Source organism: Microcaecilia unicolor, chromosome 3, assembly GCF_901765095.1.
Source record: "Microcaecilia unicolor chromosome 3, aMicUni1.1, whole genome shotgun sequence".
NCBI lineage: Eukaryota > Metazoa > Chordata > Amphibia > Gymnophiona > Siphonopidae > Microcaecilia > Microcaecilia unicolor.
Window position 1 is genome coordinate 381,371,751 of NC_044033.1, and position 24,884 is coordinate 381,396,634.

At 43.7% G+C, this 24,884-nt stretch overlaps 1 protein-coding gene across 1 annotated transcript in view; it reads left to right on the forward strand.

Moving 5' to 3' along the window:
• LOC115464769 (GRB2-associated and regulator of MAPK protein 2-like) overlaps nucleotides 1–16,014 on the forward strand; it is a 50,362-nt gene extending 34,348 nt beyond the window's left edge. The window contains exons 3-4 of the mRNA XM_030195123.1: nucleotides 2,801–2,970; nucleotides 15,012–16,014. Of these exons, the coding sequence (XP_030050983.1) occupies nucleotides 2,801–2,970; nucleotides 15,012–16,014 (1,173 nt within the window). The remainder of the gene's footprint in view (nucleotides 1–2,800; nucleotides 2,971–15,011) is intronic.
• The last annotated feature ends 8,870 nt before the right edge of the window (nucleotides 16,015–24,884 follow it).

Here is a 24,884-nt window from a genome sequence, read left to right on the forward strand (position 1 = left end):
CCATTTTTATTTGGATTTGCTCACACTTTTTTCAGTAGTAACTCAATGTGAATTACTTGTAGGTACACTGGGTATTTCTCTGTCCCTGGAGGGCTCATAATCTAATTTTGAACCAGAGGCAATGGAGGGTTAAGTGACTTGCCCAACATCACAAGGCGCAGCAGTGGGACTGGAAGTGGCCACCTCTGGATGTCAAGAGTGATGTGCTAACCACTAGAGTATTACTCCACTACCATTCCTCAAACCCAATTTCTGAGATTGAAGCAGGACATGAATGCTTTTTTTTTTTTTAAATTAAATTAAATTTAATTAAATGACAGAGTGCAACTTAGGAAAGCAATTACTTATTTGGAAAGTGTGTATAATCTTGGGGCACCATTTGGGCAGAGCCCATAGTATTGAGATGGGCAGGAACTGGCACTTCAGTCTGCTGACCCCCAGGTTGTGTTGGGTGGTGGGGGAAGGGGAATATTTGCTTTCAAAGCTCTATATTTGGGGTGATCCTCTTAACATATGTGTCTCACCTTCACTCAAGGCAACTCACTTAGTGGTCCTTCGATTAAGGTGCGCTAATGGATTTAGCGCACACTAATGGATTTAGTGCATGCTAAATGATAAGGTGCCCATATGAATATAATGGGATGTCTTATCATTTAGTGCATGCTAATAATAAGTGCATGCTAAATCCATTAGTGCACCGTAGTAAAAGGACCCTTGTGCAGTCTGAAGAGCTGTTCAAAATAATAGTCCTTTTACTAAACAGTTTAGTCTACTAGGTACAGAAGCAAAAATAAACTGGAGTTCATATATATGATTGAAAGCACAAGAAAATAAGACAAATCCTTTGGATTCTGTAATCTCCTCCAATCTTTACACCTCAGAAAGGCAAAAACACCTCTCCTTGCAGTCTTCTTGCTAGCAGCCAGTCCTTGGCTACTAGCCTTTTCCTCCTAGCAGCTAGTCCTTGGCTATTAGCCTTTTCTTTCTGCTTCTCCTTGGACTTACTAAGTATTCCTCTTCTCCAAGGTAGACTCACCTCAGGCTGCTTGACAAAAGGCTGCGTGCCTCAAGGATCTGTCCTACAGCTGATTCTGTTAATATTTTTGTGAGTGATATTGCTGAGAGGTTAGAAGGGAAAGTGTGCCCTTTTGCAGATGACATGAAGTTTGGTAACAGAGTGGACACCTCAGAGGGAGTGGAAAGCATAAGAAATGATCAACAAAAATTAGAAGTATGGGCAATTGCTTAGCAGATAAGCTATAATGTGAAGAAACCCAAAGGAGCTGAATGTAATAGGAAGTGAGAGGCTGATTTGCATGGATCAGGAAAGGGATCTTGGATGATAGTATCTGAGAATCTCAAGGTGGCAAAACAATGTGAAAATGCAGTAGCCAAGGCCAGAAGGATGCTTGGCTGCACAGAGAGGGGCATAACCAGCAGAAAGTAGGTGATAATGCCCCTGTACATGTTGCTGGTGAGACCACACTTGGAATACTTTTCAGGTTTGGAGGCCGTATCTTGCCAAAGACATAAAAAGATGTCTTTGGCAAGTAGTTCAGAAGGAAGTAGTTCAGAAGGAAGTGACCAAAATGGTCTGGGACCTCTGTCATAAGATGTATGAAAAGAGATTTAAAGACTTGAATACTGTGAGGACATCTAGATCTGGGCACCAATTGTGTGCACTAATTTATAGAGTAGGCACAGTTACACATGAGAATGACATCACAAACTGGCATTTACACCCATTTGTGCTAGGCACTATTCTATAACATTGGCATGCAAATCATATGGCACAGCAAATGGGCTGTACCGGTGGGCAGAGAATGTCATGTGCATTCCGTTTAGCAATAGTATCAGATGTGCACGTTGCAAGGTGCACTTAGGCACACCAGTTTATGCCTGCCATTGACTTTGTGTAACCTGGTGCGCCTACATGTTGGCGCCAAAGTGACCTTGTACTACCATTCTATAGGTGTGCCTTAATGCCATTAATACTAACTGTACTTGTTTGTTCTGCCTACTTTATTTATTTATTTGCTGCATTTATATCCCACATTTTCCCACCTATTTGCAGGCTCAATGTGGCTTACAATATAATACAACAACAATCACATTGATGGAATAAGAAAATTAGGCACCACTGTATAGAATTGCCCCGTATATCTACCCTGGAGGGAGAAGGGATGTTATACAAGATTTCAGGTGTGCAGTTAAAATTATGTTTTAGGATTTTCTTACGCCAACTCTTGCTGGGAGATCTGACTAAAGAATCAGCTTCTCTAATTTCTTGCATAGCAGCAGCTTGGTGAAAGATTGCTAAACTGTTGAGATCTATAAATATACCAACTGAGGAGATGCTGTTTAAGAGATTTGGGAACATTTACTTCTTGAATAGACTGACTGCTATTTATAGAGGCTGCTTAAAGAAGTTTGAACTTATTTGGGGCCCATTTATGAAAAGCAGAAAGAAATGCACCCTAGCCACTGATTTAGCACATATCAACCTGTTAGCTAGGGGAAGGTAGTGTTGTTGGGGGTACCAATTCTGGGCTGTTCTACCCAAGTGGAGGGGCTTTGGGGTTTTGATTTTATTACAGTGAAGATTGTTTTCAAATGTTGACTTGGGTCGTTGAAAGTTAATAAAAATAATGTTAAAAAAATGAATACTATCTGTAAACGTATCAGTCTCCTATTTAGCTGGAAGTATAGTCCTGCCTTAAAATAGGAGAGGAGTGATGGCAGTGATAGAGTGGTGAAAAGAGATTGCATTTTATTATTGAATCTCTGTTGTGCTTTGCAGGTGAAGGAAGAATGCCGTCTGTTGAATGCACCTCCTGTTCCACCACGGGGGAGCAAACCACTTCCCACTGCAAGCCCTCCGGTACCACCCCGCTTCCCAAAGGCCCAACTTCCAGCAGCACATTCACCCAGCCCAAGCCTCTCCTATTACTCTTCAGGGCTTCATGATGTGTGAGTGATAACGTGCATTCAGCCTTGTGTTAGAGATTTGGTTTCTTTTCAGTTGGATCAACAGAAAACTCTAGATGTGATATGGAACAGTTATGCCTTATCTGATAATTTTCTTCTCTTTAGTCCTTCCAAGCCAGTCCAGAATGAATGAGTTATGTCCATCTACCAGCGGATAGAGACAAACAGTCCCAAGTGATTTCCCCCTAAATGGTATCATGCAACTAGAACATTCAGTAAAAAAAAAAAAAATAGTCCCAACTGATTTTCCCATAAAGGGTATCATGCATCTAGACTGTTCAGTATTTCAAATAGCCAAGCAATGGTACTTACAACCCTCATGTTGGACAATACAGTAAAATCTAAAATAAAATGTGTCAAATGAGTCTTATTCTGATGAATCAGTGAGGCATGGTTTCTGGACTGGTCTGACACATCCAAGGCAATGCCTGTGAAATGGCTGAGGAAGAAAGAACTCTTGGCTTAGCCATCCAAATCATTGTTAGAGAATGGTATACTTGCAGCCCTGTCTGAGGATGTTGTATCTGAACACACACCTATGTATGAAATATGTGCAGCTCACAGGCAGATGTTGCATTAGAGATGTACTACAGCCTAGACCTTGAGACCCATAGAGAAAAGTCATCTTCTAAGATGATGCAAGTTGAGTAACATCTAGGTGCAGTTATATGCCATGATGAACAGCCAATCCCTAGGAGAAAACAATCAGTTGTCTCATGGAAGAAAAACACATCTCCAGTCACAGAAAGCCTTAGAAAACACAACAGCTCAGCTGTATCATACATTCTCTAAGCACCACTATAAAATATCTGAAACATAGAGACATGGAGGTAACATGAGTGTTTCAGATAAGCGGCGTAAAGGAATAACACCAACAGACATCAACCCACATAAAAAGGAACCGGGGGCATATATCTCTGAAAGAGATGCTGAATGTTAACCATTTAGGTGGCTGGTGAATATGTGGTATAGAACACACAACTGGAACCCTGAAAAGTTAGGATGGGTAGCCCGAGAAGAGAAAGTCACCACCACACTAATGCTATCCAACACCATTCCAGTTGAAGCCGCTGTTATACAGCCTAGAAGAGAGATGTCACGCAACAGTACATGAGCCCTCAGCGAAAGTGCAGTCCAAGCAGCTGCTCCGCCTGTGCAACAGAAGTCTTTTTACTATTCTGTACACGGTACTACTACTACTACTACTACTACTACTTAACATTTCTAAAGCGCTACTAGGGTTACGCAACGCTGTACAATTTAACATTGAGGGACGGTCCCTGCTCAAAGAGCTTACAATCTAAGAGACAAGTGAACGGTCAGTCTGATGGGGGCGGTCAAATTGGGGCAGTCTGGATTTACTGAACGGTAAGAGTTAGGTGCCGAATGCAGCATTGAAGAGGTGGGTTTTAAGCAAAGACTTGGAGATGGGCAGGGAGGGGGCTTGGTGTAAGGGCTCAGGAAGGTTGTTCCAAGCATAGGGTGAGGCGAGGCAGAATGAGCGGAGCCTGGAGTTGGCGGTGGTGGAGAAGGGTACAGAGAGGAGGGATTTGTCCTGTGAACGGAGGTTACGGGTGGGAACGTAAGGGGAGATGAGGGTAGAAAGGTAGTGAGGGGCAGCAGACTGAGTGCATTTGTAGGTAAGAAGGAGAAGCTTGAATTGAATGCGGTATCTGATTGGAAGCCAGTGAAGTGACCTGAGGAGAGGGGTGATATGAGTATATCGGTTCTGGCGGAATATGAGACGTGCAGCAGAGTTCTGAACAGATTGAAGGGGGGATAGAGGGCTAAGTGGGAGGCCGGTGAGGAGTAACTTGTCACACAGTATAGGAGAATTCACTAAATTTGCAACCCAGAAGGTGGTAACTTGTGCAGCGCCAGGGTCCGCTGCCTCCAGGCTGCTGCCAACATGTAGTGCCAGGAACTATTAGTACTATGCAGTGCCAGGTGTTGCTGGCACAATGCAGTGCCAGGGGCTGCTAACAATATGCAGCACAGAGGCCACTGGCAGTAAGCAACACAGGGTACTGCTGCATCAATGTAGCACAGGAGAGTGCTAGCAATGCATAGAACAGAAAGATGCTGCCAAAGTGCAACACAAGAAGCTGCAGCTATTATAGGGAACCCAGGGCTGCTGCCAAGGAGAATGCTGCTAGAATACAGCCAAGGATGATGATAGCATGACATATTAGTGAGGAATCAAGCAATCACGAAGCACCGGTGGATTTAGCCATTACGCCCTTTAGAAGTCGCTGACCTAAGCAGCTGAAGAGGCTGCTGAGACCGGAAGGCACAGAAAGCTGTTACCAGCACAAAGATATTGTGAATACACTGCAAAAAAAATACTGCTTGTGCTGAGACCAATGTAGCTGGCACTGTGCAGCGTAAAAGAATGATGGCTTGGAACAGCCAAAAGGAATGGTTTCCTGGGCAGTGTGTGTGTGTGTGTGTGTGTTTTTAAAGTGTAGTGGAACAATAAACCAGGAACCAAGAGTCTTTGTATAAGTCCCAAGAGCTCATAATAACCCCTAGTTGCCTCTACAGAGATAGATATTGTGGACCCTGCAAAAATAGCTGCTTCCAGGAGAATGCTGCCGAACGCAGCAGCAAAGATTCTGTTACAAAAGCATCCTATAAGGAATCTGCCATAAGGCAAAAAAAGATGGTGCTGAAAGTGCATAACCTAGACAGAAGTTAACATGAAATTGCTACAAGATCAGAGCCACAGACAGCTGCTGCAACCTTCCCCCACCCCCTCCTTTTACAAAACCATGCGGTAGATAAAATTAGTAACATGTCAAAAAGAATCATAATATAATATACAGAATTCTTCAACAGTACCAGCAGAGTGAGAGAAAAAAAATGCACAGCAGTAAAAGGCCACTCAGAGAAGCAATTCATTCCTGAGGAAAGACAGGAACTAAACTTCTGAGGCCAGAAAATGAAGTATTGCACACTATTACTTGAGTGTATCTCTGAGGAGACAAGAACTGTAATAGTACAGCAGATTTCTCTACTCCTCCAATATTGGGGCAAGAAGCTGACATTAGGATACCCAATCCATCTGTTACTGGAGATTAGAATGGCAAGAGAAGGTAGGCCGCCAGATAGATAGGAGGCTACATAGCATGAAATAGAAAGGTGGGGAATAGACAGAAAACAATATGCAACTGCCATTCTGTGTAATGCATTTCAGGCATTATTTGCAAACATTCACAAGGACAGACAGCAGCACCAAAGAATAAAAGGCACCTGAAACAGGCTTAATAACCATCACAAACAGCACTCAAACCAAATTAAGGGGCTTGGTGCGTAACAGCTGACCGCCAAATGGCAACTGTTGGAACCCACATTCAAAAACCCATTTGCTAAAATGCAGCAATTCCAGTTTCTGAAGAAAAAATTACACACAAAAATTAATAAAATAGCACTTACATCAGCTTGAAAATGAATACAATTGCATACTTGCCAAGGAGATTGTCACACAGAAGCCTCATTTCACCACATCAACATAAATACAATGAATGAGGAAAACTTGCTGTTAAATACGTATAGTTTTGATCCTGTTTCATGGTAGTGCTAATATTAGGTTTCAATTTGCTATTTTCAAGTTTTCCTCATTCATTGTATTTATGTTGATTTTTGTTCATTTTACTATTATTATACTATTAACAAAATTGTAAGTTTGATGTTAAACTGTACCTGCTGTACATTGCCTTGGGTGAATTTTTATTTTATTTATTTATTATTACATTTGTATCCCGCGAATCCCTTCCTGAAGGTGGTAAATAAAAATCCCAATAAATAAATATAGCTACCACTGAGGAATAGTATGGGAGGGAGGGAGGGACTTTGTGCCACCGAATGTCACTCTAGCTGGGAGATGAGGGACCCAGCACTACCGGGTGTCATCTTAGCTGAGGCACCATCCTCAGAGAAGAAAAGGAGCTAAATTCAACCAGCAGAGACCCCCCATGCTTAACTGACACCCAGAACAAACCGGGGCAGGAGCTGACAGAGTAGCACCAATAAGGAGCTGCACATTCCAACCACCATCCACTTGGAGACAGAGAAAAATCCTGAACATTCTAACTGCACAATACCCTTTAAGGGAAAATCATTTGGGACTATTTTTTCTCTGAATCCATCTGCTGGTAGATGGACATAATCTATTTGTTCTGGCCTTTTCTGGTATGGATGAAAAGGAATCTTTAGAATTTAGCAAAAACTTTGGCACAGTTCTTCATAGGTGACTTCTAAATAAAACCATGAGGTCTTGGTATGGGATCTAAAACAACTGACTGGATTAGAAACTAGTTTAATGGAAGGTGACAGAAGGTATTGGTAAATGGAGTTCATTCTGAGGAAAGGGATGTCACCAGTGGTGTGCTGCAAGGATCAGTTTTTGGTCCTGTTCTTTTAACAATTTTGAAAGTGATATTGTGGAAGAGCTGTTTGGTAAGGTTTGCCTCTTTGCAGATGATACCAAAATCTGCAATAAGGTAGACATCAGACATGCCAAGTGTCCCACCAAGGAGCCAGGATCTCCCACTGAGCGGCCTCCTTCCTGCAGTAGCAGGACAGGACTTCCTAAAATGTCATGTTCTGCTGTTGCTGGTCCTGTGGCAGCAAGAAATTACATTTTAGTGAGGCTGCTCCTACTGCCGCTGAAAGCAGATGCTACCACTAGTGTCGCTGTGGGGGGGCTGGGCATAGCTGTGGGCAGGGCTGGGCGGAGCTGTGGGCAGGGTGGAGTTATGGGTGGGATAGGCCTTAAATCACCTGCAAAGGAGGCCGGCCCCCTTGGCAGCTCTGGTAGACACCCCTGATGGTGAGATAACATGAAGAAAGATCTAGTGAAGTTTGATCTAGAATTTGGTAGCTAAGATTAATGCTAAAAAATGCAGGGTCATGCATTTGGGCTTCAAAATCTGAGGGAGCAGTACTGTATAGGGGCTGAAGAACTTCTGTACGTGAAAGGGTGATCCTATATGAGGATCTTAACATGGCCAAACAGGTAGAAAAGACAACAGCAAAATCCATAAGGATGGTTTGATGTTTAAGGAGAGGAATGGCCAGCAGGCAGAAGGAAGCAATAAAGCGATAATGACTGTATAAGTCTTTGGCGAGACACTCAGAGTACTGTGTTCAGTTCTGGAGACCGCACTTTCAAACAAACAAACAGGATGCAGTCAGTCCAGAGGGTGGTTACTAAAATGGTCAGCCAGACCTGTCATTTGGGTGGGCCTAGAGTTTGGATGGGTGAGCCTTCCAAAATCCTCCCCCCTCCCTTTGCCCTGCATCTATCACCCTCTCCTCCACTCCCAGATCCAGCATTTGCCCCCCTCCCTACAGCCCAGCATTTCCCCCTTCTCTGAAACAACCCCCACATCTCAGTACATTTGACTGCAGCAAACATCAGAAGAGGCAGTGATCTGCAGAGAAGTCAACCAGTAAAACAGAAGAGAGCAGATCAACTGAAGTGAAGAAAAAAGGTTTATCTAGGACCCAACGTAGCCATATTTCAGCAAAAAGGCTGCGTTAGGGGTTCATTAAAATCAGACATATATAAAATCAAAATCAATCAAACCAGTAAACATATATTACAAATACTAACATGCTGGGGAGACAAAAAGTCATGCACAATCACATTCAATAGATTAAATCTAATAATACAAGAAGTAAAAGTAGGCGATCTTGGATGCATATCTGTTATTTCAGGGGAAGCACCTTTTTACCCCTGATTAGGTATGTGTCCTTTTTGGTCTAACAATGTATGATGTTCACTAGCTATGTTATATGGACACACCATGATGCACTTCATTCTACTATGTGAAAAACGGATTTATGAAAAAGAACCACCTGTTTGTGTTGATCACCTGTATGTGGCACGTCTGAGTTCCATGTTGTATTTTTTGTTAATATTTATTATGAATGCATGTTTATTATTTTACTACTATATTAATGTGCATGCTTATCTCTTGTATTATTAGATTTAAACTATTTAATGTGATTGTGCATGGCTATTTGTCTCCTCAGCATGTTAGTATGCACGCCATTTTTAATGTGTAATGTTTTTTGGTTTGATAAGTACATAACATAAGTACATAAGTAGTGCCATACTGGGAAAGACCAAAGGTCCATCTAGCCCAGCATCCTGTCACCGACAGTGGCCAATCCAGGTCAAGGGCACCTGGCACGCTCCCCAAACGTAAAAACATTCCAGACAAGTTATACCTAAAAATGCGGAATTTTTCCAAGTCCATTTAATAGCGGTCTATGGACTTGTCCTTTAGGAATCTATCTAACCCCTTTTTAAACTCCGTCAAGCTAACCGCCCGTACCACGTTCTCCGGCAACGAATTCCAGAGTCTAATTACACGTTGGGTGAAGAAAAAGTTTCTCCGATTCGTTTTAAATTTACCACATTGTAGCTTCAACTCATGCCCTCTAGTCCTAGTATTTTTGGATAGCGTGAACAGTCGCTTCACATCCACCCGATCCATTCCACTCATTATTTTATACACTTCTATCATATCTCCCCTCAGCCGTCTCTTCTCCAAGCTGAAAAGCCCTAGCCTTCTCAGCCTCTCTTCATAGGAAAGTCGTCCCATCCCCACTATCATTTTCGTCGCCCTTCGCTGTACCTTTTCCAATTCTACTATATCTTTTTTGAGATACGGAGACCAGTACTGAACACAATACTCCAGGTGCGGTCGCACCATGGAGCGATACAACGGCATTATAACATCCGCACACCTGGACTCCATACCCTTCCTAATAACACCCAACATTCTATTCGCTTTCCTAGCCGCAGCAGCACACTGAGCAGAAGGTTTCAGCGTATCATCGACGACGACACCCAGATCCCTTTCTTGATCCGTAACTCCTAACGTGGAACCTTGCAAGACGTAGCTATAATTCGGGTTCCTCTTACCCACATGCATCACTTTGCACTTGTCAACATTGAACTTCATCTGCCACTTGCACGCCCATTCTCCCAGTCTCGCAAGGTCCTCCTGTAATCGTTCACATTCCTCCTGCGACTTGACGACCCTGAATAATTTTGTGTCATCGGCGAATTTAATTACCTCACTAGTTATTCCCATCTCTAGGTCATTTATAAATACATTAAAAAGCAACGGACCCAGCACAGACCCCTGCGGGACCCCACTAACTACCCTCCTCCACTGAGAATACTGGCCACGCAATCCTACTCTCTGCTTCCTATCTTTCAACCAGTTCTTAATCCATAATAATACCCTACCTCCGATTCCATGACTCTGCAATTTCTTCAGGAGTCTTTCGTGCGGCACTTTGTCAAACGCCTTCTGAAAATCCAGATATACAATATCAACCGGCTCCCCATTGTCCACATGTTTGCTTACCCCCTCAAAAAAATGCATTAGATTGGTGAGGCAAGACTTCCCTTCACTAAATCCGTGCTGACTTTGTCTCATCAGTCCATGTTTTTGTATATGCTCTGCAATTTTATTCTTAATAATAGCCTCCACCATCTTGCCCGGCACCGACGTCAGACTCACCGGTCTATAATTTCCCGGATCTCCTCTGGAACCCTTCTTAAAAATCGGAGTAACATTGGCTACCCTCCAGTCTTCCGGTACTACACTCGATTTTAGGGACAGATTGCATATTTCTAACAGTAGCTCCGCAAGTTCATTTTTTAGTTCTATTAATACTCTGGGATGAATACCATCAGGTCCCGGTGATTTACTACTCTTCAGCTTGCTGAACTGACCCATTACATCCTCCAAGGTTACAGAGAATTTGTTTAGTTTCTCCGACTCCCCCGCTTCAAATATTCTTTCCGGCACCGGTGTCCCCCCCAAATCCTCCTCGGTGAAGACCGAAGCAAAGAATTCATTTAATTTCTCCGCTACGGCTTTGTCCTCCTTGATCGCCCCTTTAACACCATTTTCGTCCAGCGGCCCAACCGACTCTTTGGCCGGTTTCCTGCTTTTAATGTATCTAAAAAAAATTTTACTATGTATTTTTGCTTCCAACGCTAATTTCTTCTCAAAGTCCTTTTTTGCCCTCCTTATCTCCGCTTTGCATTTGGCTTGGCATTCCTTATGATCTATCCTGTTACTTTCAGTTGGTTCTCTTCTCCACTTTCTGAAGGATTGTTTTTTGGCTCTAATGATTTCCTTTATCTTACTGTTTAGCCACGCCGGCTGACGTTTAGTCTTTTTTCCCTTTTTTCTAATACGTGGAATATATTTGTCCTGAACCTCCAGGATGGTGTTTTTAAACAGCATCCACGCCTGATGCAAGTTTTTTACTCTGCGAGCTGCTCCTTTCAGTCTTTTTTTCACCATTTTTCTCATTTTGTCGTAATCACCTTTTCTATAGTTAAACACTAGCGTACTTGATTTCCTAGTTTCACTTCCTTCAATGCCAATATCAAAACCGATAGATTTTGATTTTTCATATGTCTGATTTTAACAGTGCTCTCTTCTGTTTTACTGGTCGACTATCAACAGCAGCAACAGCATTGATGTACATCCACTGCCTGGCCAGCCCTGCAGGCTTCCCTTTGTTGTGTCCTGCCAAGGAGAAAACAGGAAGTGATGTCAGTAAGAGCAGGACTTAGCAAAGGGAAGCCTGTAGATCTGGTGCAGGCAACAGACATACATCGCTGCTGCTGCTGCTGCTGAGGAAGGTGCTGAGATAGAAGAAGGAAGGAGGGGGGGTTGTGGAGCTACAGGTGAGGGGCAAATGCCAGATCTGGGTGTGGAGGAGAGGGAGAGAGGGGAGTGAGGTGGCCGCTGCTGAACTGTTTAGAAGCTAGACAGGGTGGAGCTGTAACCACTTAGGCCCACCCGTAGCTACACACCAAAGCCATGAGGGGGGGCCTCAGGGACCACCCAGTGGTATGGTCAGGGGGAACCTTGGGAACTTGGGACCCCTCTGCTTTCCTGGCTGGCGGGGATGCCAAGCCCTGCCAGCTGAAGACCTCTCCTGCCTGAGTTGCAACTGCAGCAGCATTTATTCAGCAGGCACACTTTGCTGCTAATGCCAGCTCTCTTGCACATGCTCAGTTCAGGTCTGATTATGCACGGGAGAGCCGACATTAGCAGCAAAGCACAACTGCTGAATAAGTGCTGCTTCAGGCACGACTCAACCAGTAAAGATCTTCAGCTGGCAGGGCTTAGCAACCCCGCCAGCTCAGGTATTTATATTTTGAGGAGCCGAGATGGGGGGCGAGAAAATTGCATGCCCACCCCCCTTGGGCTAAGGCCCACCTAGAATTGGTCATCTGGCTATGCCACTGGTCAGTGGTCTTCATAAGATATCAATATATATACTTTGGAAGAAAGGCAGGAGATGGGAGATATATTGAGGGGCATAATCGAAAGGGACGCCCAAGTTTTGCTGAGGACGTCCTTGCAAAATGTCCCAGTGGAGGGATGGGGAAACAAGGTGGACGTCCATCGGGGACGCCCAAATCTTGACATTTAGGTCATCCTTAGAGATGGTCATTCCTATACTTGGTCATTTCTGATTTTTGGCGATAATGGAAACCAAGGACGCCCATTTCAGAAACGACCAAATGCAAGCCCTTTGGTCGTGGGAGGAGCCAGCATTCATAGTGCAGTGGTCCCCCTGACATGCTAGGACACCAACCGGGCACCCTAGGGGGCACTGCAGTGGACTTCATAAATTGCTCCCAGGAACATAGCTCCCTTACCTTGTGTGCTGAGCCCCCAAAACCCACTACCCACAACTGTACACCACTACCATAGCCCTTACAGGTGAAGGGGGGCACCTAGATGTGGGTACAGTGGGTTTGTGGTGAGTTTTGGAGGTCTTACATTTACCACCATAAGCGTAACAGGTAGGGGGGAGATGGGCCTGGGTCTGCCTGCCTGAAGTGCACTGCAACCACTAAAACTTCTCCAGGAACCTGCATACTGCTGTGATGGACCTGAGTATGACATTTGAGGCTGGCATAGAGGCTGGCACAAAAGATTTTTAAAGATGTTTTTTGAGGGTGGGAGGGAGTTAATGACCACTGGGGGAGTAAGGGGAGGTGATACCCGATTCTCTCCGGTGGTCATCTGGTCAGTTCGGGCACCTTTTTGTGCCTTGGTTGTAAGAAAAACAGGATCAGGTAAAGTCGTACAAGTGCTCATCAGGGACGCCCTTTTTTTTTTTCATTATGGGTCGAGGACGTCCATGTGTTAGGCACGTCCAAGTCCCACCTTCGCTACACCTCTGACACGCCCCTGTGAACTTTGGTTATCCCCGCGACAGAAGGCAGTTGGGTATGCCCAAAATCAGCTTTCGATTATACCGATTTGGGCGACCCTGTGAGAAGGACACCCATCTTCCAATTTGTGTCGAAAGATGGGTGTCCTTCTCTTTCGAAAATGAGCCTGAAAGACATTTAAATACCTTTGTGACATAAATGCACAGGAAGCAAGTCTCTTTCAATTGAAAGAAAACAATGGAATGAGGGACTATAGGATGAAGATGAAAGGGGAAAGACTCAGGAGTAATCCTATGTACGCATATTGGTTTAGATTTTTCTAACCTAAACAAGACAACAAGAAAGCTTTATTTGACCCTGAGTTTGCAAGTATGCATGCAGATCATAAAATATGTGAATTTATGCACATATGTTAATAATCCAGCACAGTCATTTACATCTGCTCTAGAATAAGTGTAAATATCCATACCTGCAACGTAGGCATGATTTCTGCTATTAAACAAAGCATCCCCTTATAAATTTACCCTCATAAAGCAAATTTGGTCAGTTGAAAAGAGCGCTTAAAAATTGCATGTTATACTGTATATGCTTAAAAAGAAGTTATAAATTCAATATTAACAGTTATTAAAATTATATGGACAGAGGGGGGTTTTGTCAATGATTACAACAGTCACCAGTGGGCTACATTGAATAACCCGGTCCTAAGAAATTGTATGCTTAAAAAGTAGACATATAGCAAGATTGTACCTACTTATCTGTGTATAGGTATTCTCAGGGATGCAGTTTGGGCTGAGCTGGGGCAGAGTTGCGTTGTGCACACATTTTATAAAAGATGCATGTGCACATATAAAAATGTATTCTTTCTTTGGAGCAGGGGACCACTGGAGGTCATTGTATGGATTTATTTTATAAAGGCACATAGGTGCCTAGTGTTGCCTTTAAAAATATTGTAGAATACATTTAAATAAATTTTTAAAAAAGCATGCAAAGAAGAAAGCCAAAGTGAATCAAAATAGGAGGTCCTAACTACAAAATTCATTGAATTTTGTGGGTGGAACATGCCATTTTGATTCCCAATTTGCCTTTAAAAAAATAAGCATAAAATAGGCACCTTCTAGAACATTTCAAATACAGTAGGTGCCTTGTTGTGATAATATTCCTGCACTGCGCAAGCTAATGGAAAAGGGTAATTTTCAATCAAGTCATTTAGGGCCTTTTTATCAAACAGCAGTAAAAAGTGGCCTTGGCGTGCCCTTACATGAGTCTTTCCCATGTGCTAAGGTCATTTTTACCAATGGGGTAAAATGGCAGAATTTTCTATTTTTTATATTTATGGCCACATGCTAATTTTGCCATTAGCACGTAGCCATTAAAACAGATTAGTGCATGAGCCCTTACTGCCATCCATTTTGTAGGTGATAAGGGCTCCCGAGCTAATCGGTTAGCACGCGGCAATGTAGCTGAGCTAACCGATTAACACAAAATACACCTACTCTCTGTCCCCCCAGACACACCCCACCGCAACAATTTTTTACCACTTAGGTAGTGAGTGCGCATCCCAAAATTACCTCGGGACACGGCGTGTGCCATGGTACACCATTTTTAGCCACGGTAAGCACACATTACTGCTTACCTCAGCTTTGAGTAAGTAGCTGCTTATTTTCCTGAATAAATGGCTTGGAAAACTGTCCCTGGATCATGTACTCCACAAAGGGAGATGTTACTAAAGTCACACCCTATCTCTACTTCTATTATACTTCTTTTCATTGTTTCTTTCCTATTCTTGCAGATCAGGAACTCGTAGTGGAAGTTGCTCTCCTTCCCCGGACTCTTATTCTCTCTACTGCTATCCATGCACCTGGGGAGACTGCAAGGCTGGAGATTCTTCAAGCCACCAGCTTACTGGGAACATGCCATCTACTGTGCAGCCCACCCAGACATCCTGGTCTGACCCTTGGGCCTATGCTGATACTAGCCCGAGCATTGCCAGTGGGCGCTCTACACCTCTACTAAGTGCGGACTCTGCTATCAAAACCTACTACAGCTGCCCTAGGCTGAAACCACCTCACCCACAGAAACGTTTTGCTCCCTTTGGGGCTCTGAACCCTTTCTCCAATCCTGCCTACTCTTCTAGCCCTTCTTCCTCCACAGAATGGCTTGAGTCCCTAGATCGTCAGAAATCTCCCTCTACTGCCTCAGAATCCATTGACCCATTTGATGTGAGCAACAGTCAGACCACATCTCCAGACTCGGTGTCCGTCACATCTGAACTGCGCTTTAACCCCGAGTTCCGCAGCTGCATGCCAGAGACACTGTTCAAAGCAGGCAGTGGTGGATCCTGCCCTGTCCCTCCACCCAGACATCCAAAAGGCTTTGAGATGGAAAACATTGTGATTAGAAGCACTGATCCCCTCTCTCCAACAATTTTAAGGGGAGCTGAGGGAGGAGTCACCAGAGTTTACCTCACACAGGGAGTCATTGAAGTTCCTCCAGTGTCTTCACGAAGCAACCTAGATGCTTCTCATGTCCCAGGCATGACCAGGGCCAGTGGGGATGGGTCACCATGGCACCCTCCATCTGACTTGTCTACCTTGTCAGTAGAAGAGGTGTCTAGGTGCCTGCGGTTCATTGGCCTCTCTGAAGACGTGGTGTCCTTTTTTGTTCGAGAACGCATTGATGGAAGTATCTTTGTACAGCTGACTGAGGAGATTCTCTTGGATGATTTTAAGCTCACCAAACTGCAGGTGAAAAAGATCATGCAGTTCATCAAGGGCTGGCGGCCTAAGATCTAACAGGTCTCCACCATGCAAGCGTTTTTTTCCCCCCCTCTGCTAGGAGTCATTACTAATGCTGCTTATTTCTCAGAACTGTCAGGCACATTTGCCTATCAAATACATGAACTCCGACATCAGGAACAGTGGCGGCACTCAAATCTCAGTGCTAAATCACTCTGCACAATTTCTAATGTGTGATTCATGGCAATCCTTGGAGACTTCTGCCTCCTTCCCAGTGCTAGTGGGATCTGGAAAAAGCATCATTGCGGAGGGATTTATGTTATGGTGAATAAAATTTAGATTGGCGTGACTGTAAGAACGGTTGCTTCCAGACCAAGATGTTGAAATAAATAGGGCTATCATTGGCACAGTACTTCTGAAATGGACAATGTATATACTGCAAAATATGAGTGAAAAGTTGCAAAACATGAGATTCTTAGGCTGTAGAGGTTGTCAGAGGTTTGTCAGACTACATACATCTCTTGAGTTTTTGCATCATGGATTTAAGAGAACCTTAGAAGCCTTCTAAATACATAATACACACATTATCAACATTTGATCTGTACAGTTAGACTCATTTATTTATAAATAAATAAAAAATACATAAAAGCTCTTGGTCGCAGTACAAAGGGAAATGCATTGTAAAAGAAACCTACTTGAAAAATTCTATTTAATAGCACTCAATCAACAGGCCAGGTAGAAAGTCCAGACTACTGCACACAAATAGAATCATTTTATGCCATTTCTAGACTTTCTGATTGGACCAATGCCTGCTCCTGACTGTATAACATTCCATATAGTTTTGCTAACCTCACTTGAAGGCCTTGGTATACAAACTGTCTTTTCTAATGGTAGGAAACCCTGTTTTATTTGAACCATAAAATGAGGCAGCAGTAAGCACCTTGGGCAACAGCCTGGACATGTATCCATAATAATAAGTAATAAATAATAATTTGGATTTTTAACTTACCTTTCCAAATAACACTCATTAGCTTACATTATTATTATTAGTAACTCAAGATAATAAGACCCTCCTTCCAAAGAGTTTATAATTTAAGGGGCTGATGTAATGAACTGTTGTATTTTAGTGCATCAGTTTACTCCTGATTTTCCCACGTTAATTTTATTCCTGGTGTAGTAAGATTTTTCAGTGCAGAAAAATCGAAATGTGAAACCACTGTGCTAAAGAATGACACAGCAGGCAAGCAAACCACATACAAAAGGCCAGATCTGAAATTGCTTCTGACATTAAATGATGTGCCAAATTTTAGAATTCTTTCTAACTTCCTTTGTAGTGCTGATTCTTTACTGAGCTAATGGTTGGTATAAAGATGCAGCACAGTGAGGCACTTAACCTTGGATGTCTTTGGCCTGGATGCCTTGACCCCCCCTTCCCCCCCTACAAATATTCCCTTGTGGCTCAGCAGGCCCAACACCCCCTGACCACCCTGTTCTCACCCCTACCCTATCACCCTCACCAAGGTTATATGTTCCAGGGCATCCGAAACAGGGAGACCTCAATTAGAGAGCCTCTGATGCTATGGCACCCCATCTCTTATAGTCCAATAAGACTTACCTGGTTCCGGGGAGACATCCAACAGTAACCTTTGCCTGATGCTGTTTTCCAAAATGGCAGCACCTGACCATCACTAGGAGTCAGTTGGCAGTCTTCCAAATAAGTGCTCTCTTATTTGACGGATTGATCCACAGTGGTGTGTCCCCCTATACCACTAGGGCTCAGGTGCTGACATTTGTGAAGATGGTGGTGGAATGAAGGGGATGCTGCCGGGTTCCTCCCCTGGACCTTGGAGTGGGGGTGGGAGTGGGGAACGAGGGGATAGAGTGATGAGACACTGGAGGCTTTCCAGTCCAGGACCTCCTTTCTAGTCCAGGTTTTTGTTTGTTGCTTTTCTTGTCAGTGTGTAAGCCAATCCTGAACTGAAGCTCATCACTCTAAAATATGCCTTATTTTATCGGCCACTAAGTGGGTATCTAAGGCAATGTGAGATATAGAGGCATATTGTCAAAGCATTTAGACTTACAAAGTTACATAGGTTACTAATAATGGGGCTCATTTTCAAAAGAGAAAAACATCTAAAAAGTGGCATAAAGCAGCATTTGGACATTTTTCTTACAAAAATGTCCAAATCAGTATTTTCAAAACCTATTTTAAGACATTTTTCTATGAAGTCCATCAGAAGTGCTTTCAAATCACAAGGGGGCGTGTCAGGAGCATTTCAAAGGCGGGATTAGGGCATGCCTAACACTTGGACGTTACAGCCTTAATGGAACAAAACAAAAATATCCAGGACCAAAACTAAGATGTTTTGAGCTAGACCTGTTTTTAGAACAAATAAGGCACAAAAGGGAGCCCTAAACGACCACTGGAGGGAATCAGGGGTGACCCTAACCCATGATCCCCCACCCCACCTCCAAAGATGTGAATAAAAATATGACTTACCAGCCTCCATGTCAGCGTCAGATGTTAAAGTCAGGTCTATTAGAGCAGCATGCAGGTCCCTGGAGTAGTGTAGTAGTCTGTTCAGTACAGTATGGAGTGGTGGACTCTGGTCCCTATATCCCTTTACGTCACACTTGTGGTGAAAACTGTGACCCCTCCCAAAGTCTCCAAAACCTTACTGTACCCACATATGGGTGCCCCCTTCACCCATAAGGGCTATTGTAGTGGTGTACAGTAGGGGGTAGAAGGTTTTGGATGGATTTTTGAGGGCTCAGGGGACAAGATAAGGGAGCAAAGGTGAGAGGTGTACCTGGGAGCATTTTTATGAAGAGCACACAAGTGCCTTTTAGGGTGCCCCATTGCTCTCCTGGGATGTCTGGGGAAACAGTCTACTAAAAATGCTGGCTCATCCTACAACCCAGTGGCATGAATCTCTACGTCTTGCATTTATTCCAGGTTTTTTTTTTTTTTTTTAAATGGACCAAAAAACAAAATGTCCAAAGTATAAAACCTTGTTCAAAACAGTATTTTTGGGGGGGGGGGGGGGGGGGGGGAGATAGACATTCTTCTTTTTCAAAAATGATCTTCTTTCTTATTCGGATTTTGGATATTTTGTGACAATGACCAAAGTCAGATGTCATATCGAAAATGCCCCTTCATGTAACCTTGGGTCCCTTTTACAAAGGCATGATGGCACCTATGTGCATTAAATGTGCATCAAATTGGCACCACCGCCCAGCTACCGCAGGCTCCGGGTGTAATTCCATTTTTTGGCACGCACCCAAAACACGCGGTAGAAAATATTTTCTATTTTCTACCGCAGGGCCCTTACCCAGCGGTAATCAGCGGTTGGTGTGCTGCATGCTTACCGCTCGGTTAGCACATGAGACCTTATCGCTAAGTCAATGGGTGGCGTTAAGGTCTCAGGCCGAAAATGAACATTCGCTTGTTTTCATTTTGCTGCACGTCCATTTTCCAGCACATTAAAAAAAAATCCCTTTTTCCCAGGCGTGCTCAGGAAATAGACCAGTGCACGTCCAAAACACACACCTACACCAGCGCAGGCCATTTTTGGGCGTGCCTTAGTAAAAGGGCCCCTCTGTAAGTCTAAGTGCTTTGAAAATACACCTCATAGTAACCTATGGAACTTTGTAAGTCTAAGTGCTTTGAAAATGAGCCCCTTTGTCATTTGCTGAATGTCACAAGGAATGTCACTAAGGGGGTGCCACTTTCATGCACTTGCAATATTTCCCTACCAATATATTACTCCTATCTTGAAAAAAAAAAAGGAACAGTTAGCCAGCTTTGTGTTTTTGCTTACTAGTACAATGGTCAATACCTAGGGACCCTGCAAAAAATAAATATATAAAATGAAGATATACTACTCACTTCTTCCATAGTCATGGTCCACACAGGACAGATAAAGGAAATAGGTTGTGGAATTTTTTTAAATGTATCACGCTCTCAAACATGATGTTGCACAGTAATTTTCAGTCTGGTTTGAAGAAGCATACCAATAGCTGCCGAGGGGGGAGGGGCAGGGGAACAAAATTCCCCAGACCTCCAAGGGGGGCCCGGCGCCGCAGTCCCACCCGCCCTCCGTCATCGACTGTCTGCCACCGGGCCGGGCCCCCTACATTGAAATCACTGCGCCTCTCACTTCTGTGTGAAAGCGCTGCAGGCAGCAGATCGCCTCCCTCCCTCCCTGTGTCCCGCCCTCGTCTGATGTAACTTCTGCCAGGCGGGACACAAGGAGGGAAGGAGGGCCAAAGGGAGGCAATCTGCTGCCCTGCTGCCTGCAGCGCTTTCACACGGAGGTGAGAGGCGCTCTGATTTCAATGCAGGGGGCCCGGCCCGGTGGCAGATGGTCGACGATGGAGGGCAGGTGGGACTGCGGCGCCAGAGAGTGGCGGACGGAGGGGGGAGCGGCGGCGGTGACCTCGGGGGGGGGGGGGCGGCAGGGGGGGGGGCCCCGGGCCTGGTCCAGTCTCTCGGTGGCCCTGAGCACACCTAATTGGTCTGGTTTTCAGAATTTGCTTAATGAGTAAGCATGAGATATATTTGCTGCACTTCAGACTCAGCATCACTATCCTGAAAACCAGATTGACGGTGTCTGTCCTGGACTGGGTTAAGAATCATACAACTCCAGGTTGTCTAGAGCCACCAAGTCATTTCTGATTCTGTCCCTTTGAATGTTTTCCATATTGCCCTAAATAAAACAACTTCATTCATGCAATACTGCCCTGCTAAGCAAGAATACTAAAGATCCCATTTCAAGGAAAGAACTTTACTGAACATTCATTTACCAACCTGACAATATATTTTGTTTCCAAAGGTTTTTATAAAATAAACACATACACACACACACACAAACTTTGGAAATAAAGTATATTGTCAGGTTGGCAAAGGAATGTTAAAAAAAGTTCACTTTCCTTGAAATGTGATTTACTGTAGATACAATGTTCTTGCTTAGCAGGGCAGAATAGCACTTAAACAGAGCTGGCTCAGCCTGTCCTTGGTGGCCGGGAGCCATGCATGGCACAAGAGCTTGGTATTTTCTCTGTAGATTTTTGAACTGAAAGGAGAAGAAGAGAAAAAGTAAGGAAGCGCCTTAAACTACCAGCATTTCAAATATGCAGACCATTCTTAGAGCAATATATGTCCTTGCTGTATACAGTATGTATACAAGATATATTTATACACTTTTGCTCTTTTTAGCCCCTATTTTTCTATGTTTTATTGTTTTTTTTTTTTTTTAAAGCTAATCTTTTCTTTTCTTTCATTTTTTTTCAGGTAATCAATAGAAATAAAACAAAATAAAACATGGAAAAGAAAATAAGATGATACCTTTTTTATTGGACGTAAATTAATACATTTCTTGATTAGCTTTCGAAGGTTGCCTTTCTTCGTCAGATCGGAAATAAGCAAATATTGGTAGATGACAGTATATATGAGTGATCTTCTACTAGACAGATAGCCCCTATTGCAAAGAATACAGCCCTTACTTTGAACCCCCGAACCATCTAAAAAAACTAGTCAGTACTTAGCTGCTAGTGATGGAAAAGTCTGAGGCTGCCTTGCTGTAAACCGCTGCTACACAAAAGGGGAGGGAACAACAATCCGTCTTCAGTTTAGATACTGGTGATAATAATAACCCTTCTTCTTCAGCTGGGATACTGGTAATGCTGGTAACAATGACCCTTCAACAAATGCGCCTTGTTTCGCCCACACTTAGGCTGCTTCAGGAAGGGCATGAATATACATCCAATTGCCCAAAGAAACGGCGACCAGAGGAACTGAGTCCAAGTAATAATCACAAAGATGGACTCGGTTCCTCTGGTCGCCGTTTCTTTGGCAATTGGACGTATATTCATGCCCTTCCTGAAGCAGCCTAAGTGTGGGCGAAACAAGGCGCATTTGTTGAAGGGTCATTGTTACCAGCATTACCAGTATCCCAGCTGAAGAAGAAGGGTTATTATTATCACCAGTATCTAAACTGAAGACGGATTGTTGTTCCCTCCCCTTTTGTGTAGCAGCGGTTTACAGCAAGGCAGCCTCGGACTTTTCCATCACTAGCAGCTAAGTACTGACCAGTTTTTTAGATAGTTCAGGGGTTCAAAGTAAGGGCTGTATTCTTTGCAATAGGGGTTATCCGTCTAGTTAGCGATATTTAATCGGGCTGGGCTCAGTTTGTTATAGTTTGGTGGTTGGTGTCTCTCAATAGGTAATAGTTAAGGAGGAAAACAGTTTTTTCAATTCACTCGTTTTTCTCATACACACTAAGTTTTTACGTTTGATGTTTTTTTTCTCTTTTCCTCCTTGCTGGAACCAGTGATAGGAATGGACTCCTGAGTTGGAAGGGATTTGTTTAATACTTCTGTATTTTCCCTTCGAGGAGCTTTGAGGTTTCAATTTATATAAGTGGTTATTTCTGATTTCCAGGTTGGAAACTTTACCATATAATTGGGAGACACCCACAAACTTAATCTTATAGTTCAAACTTCTAATTGGGGTAGAATATTCATTTATTAAGTTTGATTTTCCCTGTTTTGAGATAGAGTATATATGAGTGAAACATCAAAGCATTTCAGTGACAGTCTAACAGGATGGGGGTGGATAGATGAGAGTCAGGGAGACAGGAAGGTGACTAAATTTTAATAGTATTTTGTTTTTTAGCAGCTGTTCACTTTTCTCAATGGCTGTGGCTCTGAGGATGGGCTATATCTGCATTGCCTAACTAGTGACTCCACTGCAACATTTAAAACTTAGGGGTCCTTTTAGAAAGCTGTGGCAAAAGGGGGTCTTTGCTGGCGCCAGCGTGTGGTTTTGATGCTTTTGAGGCCCACTTTTACCACAGCGGGTAAAAGGCAGGTTTCCCTTTTCTTAAAGAAATGGCCGTGTGGCAAGTGAACCACTTGCTGCATGTCCATTTCGGGGGGGGGGGGGAGCACTTACCACCACCCATTGAGGTAGCGGTAAGGGCTCCTGCGCTAACCCGGCGGTAACTGGGCACCGAGCTGCACTGCCAGATTATGCCGGGTAAATACTGGCACTATAAAAATGGAAATATTTTTCAGCGCTGGAAATGGTGTGCACTGGGGGAAGGAACTACCGCTGGGCTGCTGCGGTAGCCCTGCGGTACTTCCCTTTTAGCATCGCTTACCATCGCTTCGTAAAAGGCCCCTTAGGGATCCTTTTACTAAGGTACACTAATGGATTTAGCATGCACTAAATGCCATGTACCCGTTACATACTAGGGGTGCATAATTTCCCAGAATACATGATAGACCTCATAGACTTACCAATAAGAAACAAAGTCAGATCATCAAGATCCTACCTAAACCTACACTACCCAAATTGCAAAGGACTGAAATACAAAACAACTTACGCAACCGGCTTCTCCTACATAAGCGCACAACTATGGAATGGGCTCCCAAAAGCTGTGAAAACAATCCACGACCACTTGAACTTCAGGAAATCACTAAAAACCAACTTCTTCAAAAAGGCTTACCCCAACGACCCCACGTAACCTTCTTCACCTACCAACACAGCATGACTATGATCGAACAGGACATCATGCAATCTTCATCCATTCCGACCCTCCACTTATACCTCATACGATCACTATACAACTTTGTATTAGTTATCCACCGACTGGGCAAACGCCTTTGCCGGTACTATGTAAGCCACACTGAGCCTGCAAATGGGTGGGAAAATGTGGGGTACAAATGCAATGAATAAATTCAAAAATAAGTAATTTGGTAGCACACCTTAGTGAAAGGACCCCGTAAGCTATTATTTAAAATGTAGCAAATATATGGCATACATCTCTTCAGCTATGAAAGTTACAGCTATACGCTGGCTTTATACAGGGTGAATTTTATACCCTTGTTCACAGAAGTATGTTTTACAGAAGTCATTCCTTTTCCTGCCTCACCACTTTTAGGGGCCCTTTTACTAAGCTGCAGTAAAAGGAGTTCTGCGCTAGTGGCGGTGGCCATTTTTTGCCACCTGCCAGGACCCCTTTTACCGCAGTGGGTAAAAAGGCCAAAAAAAGACATGGCCATTCAGCCATTTCAGGGGAGCACATACCACCACCCATTGAGGTGGTGGTAAGGGCTCCCATGCTAACCCAGCGGTAACTGAGCAGCGCACGGCACTGCTTGATTACCGCCAGGTAAACCCTGCTCTAGAAAATCAGACCTGATTTTCTATAGCTTCAGAAATGATGCACACTAGGAGTGGAACTACCGCTGGCACCCGCGTTTGGCTGGGGGTAGTTCTGGGTTGCTGCGCGGCCACCCTTTAGTAAAAGGGCCACTTATTGAAGTATGTGAATGGCATATACTCTGGAAGCACACCAGGTACAGCTGTGATCATATCTGTGAACAGATGTTTTCAGTCCTTCAACAAATTGCAGGCTGCCAGGCATGATTTGAACCATTTTATTTTTTTTAAATCCCTGTTTTTCAAACATTTTGGAAATTGTCTAGCTTTTTAGGCCCGTATTCTACTGCTACTGTCAGCATTTTTAAAAAATGTTGGCCGAGGTGGTAAAAAAAAAAATCAGGATATTGAGTACTGCTATCTGGATTGCAGCGCAGAAATGACAGTATTCTAGAACTCCGCGCCTGCCATAACTGCCATTAGCTGGGTGTGAGTATTTACATCAGCCTTTGGCAGGCATAAGTGCCCATGCTCAAAGCTAGTCGTGAAAATGCAGACTAAGCTAGTCCTATATAATAATTCTCACCTCCAACATTCTGAGGCTGCCTGGAACAATTGTTTCCACTGGAGGTGGTGTCCCTCATGTAGTAGATAATAGTGACGTCACACAACCCACACCAGATTGGCCAGTAGAAGGGAGAGGGGCGGAGCCACGATACAGGGAGCAGTGAATCAGCAAAACACTGGGAATGCACAGCAG